At 53.1% G+C, this 3,517-nt stretch overlaps 1 protein-coding gene across 1 annotated transcript in view; it reads right to left on the reverse strand.

The window, feature by feature from the left end:
* Positions 1 to 324: 324 nt before the first annotated feature.
* Positions 325 to 3,517, reverse strand: part of LOC104278639 (membrane progestin receptor gamma-like) — a gene marked incomplete at its 3' end in the record, with an annotated part of 3,434 nt that continues 241 nt past the window's right edge. The window contains exons 2-5 of the mRNA XM_009875669.1: positions 3,206 to 3,333; positions 2,884 to 3,089; positions 2,139 to 2,265; positions 325 to 421 (exon numbers count right to left, since the gene is read on the reverse strand). Of these exons, the coding sequence (XP_009873971.1) occupies positions 325 to 421; positions 2,139 to 2,265; positions 2,884 to 3,089; positions 3,206 to 3,333 (558 nt within the window). The remainder of the gene's footprint in view (positions 422 to 2,138; positions 2,266 to 2,883; positions 3,090 to 3,205; positions 3,334 to 3,517) is intronic.

The raw sequence follows: 3,517 nt of genomic DNA on the forward strand, positions 1-3,517 counted from the left end.
TTCCAACCTTAACTATTCTATGATTCTGTGAAAAATCCCACCCCTCTCCACTTTGGGAACTAGAAAACTTGCTGCCTTCCAAGGCAGTGACTTTCCAGCACGGGCAAAACCTGAGCGCGGTGCTTTGAAGTAGAAGGAATCTGCCTATCAATAGGTGCAGGAAAAAATAACTAAATCTCTTTTCCTGCAGGAGTTTGTTTTCCTTTTTTTTTAAAAAAAAAAAAAAAGGCCGGCGTATTTTCCCAAATATTTTCAGACTCGGATGAAGCAGCTGATATTTCCAGCCCTGCAGCAGGCGAATGTCTGGGGCCGTGGGAGGCGTACCCTGTAGAAGAGGGGGATGCTGTCGAAGAGGTACGGGTACGCAAAGGCCAGGGTGCGGAAAGCCTTGCTGAACCTGGGCCGCTCCACCTCCAGAAACCTAAAGGAAAACAGGGAAGGTAACTCAAAAAAGCAAAAGGGAGGTAATTCATAAACCGAAGGAACAAAAATCCTTACTGCTGACTCATGGAGCAGCCATCTACAGCTGGAAAATTCTCTTGAAGAGGCTGATAAAATTTGGTGTAGCAGCTTAATGAATGCCTTTAGATGCCCCACCACGACCACTGTTCTATCACACAGCAATAGTTACGTGTTTTTTCACGTAACTGTACTTAGAGTTTTGTAGCAGAGGGATGCCACCAATTAAATTTGCAGTTCAGGACCTTTTTTAAACAACTCAATTGAATCTGGAACTGATCTCAAGCTGCTGACATTTCCTAAGTGTTATCTTCAAGTGGCAAGTACTAGGATTAGCGCATGGTCAGTGAGCTTCTTGCTAAATCCATCTAAGGAGATGATAAAGAGACGCACGAGACAAAAATAAGAGGGGGGAAAGAGACAGAAAGAAAGAGAACGAAATGAGGAATACAAGGAAAAAACATCAAGCCCTAACTGGCAGCATCCACTGAGTGATCCAGGAGAGATCCTTGAGCAAAGACACCCAAAAATAGAAGGAAGGGGTAATGCCGAATGATTCACAACGCTCGTGGAAAAAGGAGTTGCGTGTTTTGCAAAGCAAACTGCACGTCGTCGCAGTAACACACACGAGTGCTTTGCAAACACAGCCTTCGGGGAGGTATCTGCCACGAATTAAATAAAAACCAATCGGGCTAGAGATCTAGCCCGGCACGTATCGCTGGGCATCAGCTGAGTGGTTTAGACATCTGAGATATCCCAAACAAATTTGTCTAATGCAGTTCAGGAACAAAACGCCACGTACGTAACGCTGCTCATGCCTTAGGAATGACACAATCGGCTGCGAGAATGTTGAGGTTCCTCCCCTGCAAATCTGTTATATACACACACACAGACACGCGTACGAACCCTCACGCAGACATCCAGCTTCAGGCTGATACGTGCTTATGGCGGGACCGGAAACCTAAACACATGCTTAAGTGTTGGGGGACACTGGAGCCATAGAATTATGGAATTATAGAATCACAGAATGTTGGGGTTGGAGGGAGCTCTAGAGATCCCCCAGTGCCACCCCCGGCCAGAGCAGGGTCACCTCGGGCAGCCCCACAGGAACAGGTCAAGATGGGTTGGAAAGTCTCCAGAGAAGGAGACTCCGCACCCTCTCTGGGCAGCCCGGGCAGCACATCAATAAGATCTCGTCCCAGTCTTCTCTTCTCAAGACTAAAGCCCCAGGTCTCTCAGTTTCTCTTCCCAGCAGAGATGTTCAGTCCCTCAATCACTCTTGTAGCTCTCCCTTGGACCCTCTCCAGCAGGTCCCTGTCTCTCTTGAATTGGGGAGCCCCGAACTGGACACACTATTCCAGTTTTAGGCTTCCCAATGTTAGCAAAGCAACAGCCCAAAGGAGGCGCAGGGGGTGACCTGTTTGCCAGGCAGGCACCAAACGGAATTGCCTTTGGAGCTTTCAGAAATTAAAGCCACTTCGTTTGTTTCGCATTTTCGATCATCAGACTCCCCTAGTGCCAGCACGCAGCGCGTTTCTGAAACCAAAAGTCCTCTTCTTCCCCTTCCTGAGCTTAAGGCTCGTATCACTTACAACACGGCCTGCAATTGGAAAGCTTGATTGACAATACTAATTAATGATTATGTGGTAGCAATCAGGGCAGATAAAGCAGCAGCTCACCTGGAATAGCAGGACAGACTGGTGCTGACGACGGTGTTGAACACGGCGATGGGGACGTAGCAGTGGTGGAAAGTGCTGTTGACCCATTCTGCTGGGAAAACGTACGCCGAGTACGCCAGCGCGGAGCCTGGAAATACAGCAGGTGCCCGGTGGGTCCCAGGTCCCACCTGGACCCTCTGCATCCTCCTGGGCGCCGCTCTGAACTGTCGAGGGGTGCTCGGCATTGGGGCAAGGGAAAGGGAGGTGGGAATCGAGGTAGAGGAGCAGCTGAGGAGCTAAGGGGAGCGTCAGGCATCCGCCCCGACAGGCAGCTCCTCCAAACGCCTTCCCGTGAGGAGCCGGAGGCGCGTCGCGCCGTGCAAAGACCCCGACTGCCGCTGCTCGCCCTGGGCTTACCCGCCCAGCGAGGTGCCACCACCTTCACTGGCACCTTTTAACGTGGCTTTTTTTCCTTATTCTATTGACTGCTGAAGAGTGTCACGCAGCCAGGCCCAAATTATTATTTGTGGTGGCGTAAGAGATGCTTCACCATCCCTCCCAAGCGCCAGGCTGTAGGGAGGAGGAGGAGGAAGAGGAGGAGTAGAAACTACACAAAAGCAGCTGCTGTCTCTGCTTGTCCCGTGGGCGTGAGCCATCCGAGCACCCAGGGTTCAGCCCTGTCCTCGATGCCTCCCTTTGCTCCAGCTCCCCCGGGGAGGGTGCGGGGACACCCCACCGAAACCTCCGCAGATCTGCCCGTCCTTACCCAAGCTGTAGATGCTGAGGGCAGCGTAATCGAAGAAGTAGCAGATGTGCCGGGCGCGGGTGGACATGGTGCTGAAGGTGTGGGCGCAGCTGGAGGCGAGGGGGTAGATGCAGCAGGTGAGCAGGTAGGCGAGGAGAGGCCAGGTGTGGGGGTCCTCCCGGCCCCCCGGCCCCCGCAGCCGCCCCACCAGCGTCCACACGAAGTACCTGTGGGATGGAGGAAGGGGAGCATCGCACCCTGGGGTGTCGCCCGTCCCTGCTCCCCTCGTGCAGATCCACCACCTCCTCCCACGGGTGCTGAAGCCTCAGAGGATGGGACCTACCAGGCAGGCACAAAATGAGTCCAGATGTTTAAGGTCTCGTTGGTCATTTGGAAGGCGCTGAGGAGGCAGTCTGCTGCTGAGCTGCGCGGGGGGCGATAGCCAAAGAGGATCCCCTGCTCCCGGTACCCCTGCAAGGCAAGGACTGGCACTGGTGGCAGTCAGAGGAGAAGGAAGGAGAAATCGGAGGAGAAGGAAGGAGAAAGCGGAGGAGAAGGAAGGAGAAAGCGGAGGAGAAGGAAGGAGAAAGCGGAGGAGAAGGAAGGAGAAAGCGGAGGAGAAGGAAGGAGAAAGCGGAGGAGAAGGAAGGAGAAA

The sequence above is a fragment of the Apaloderma vittatum genome, unplaced genomic scaffold, assembly GCF_000703405.1.
Source record: "Apaloderma vittatum isolate BGI_N311 unplaced genomic scaffold, ASM70340v1 scaffold24900, whole genome shotgun sequence".
Classification (NCBI taxonomy): domain Eukaryota; kingdom Metazoa; phylum Chordata; class Aves; order Trogoniformes; family Trogonidae; genus Apaloderma; species Apaloderma vittatum.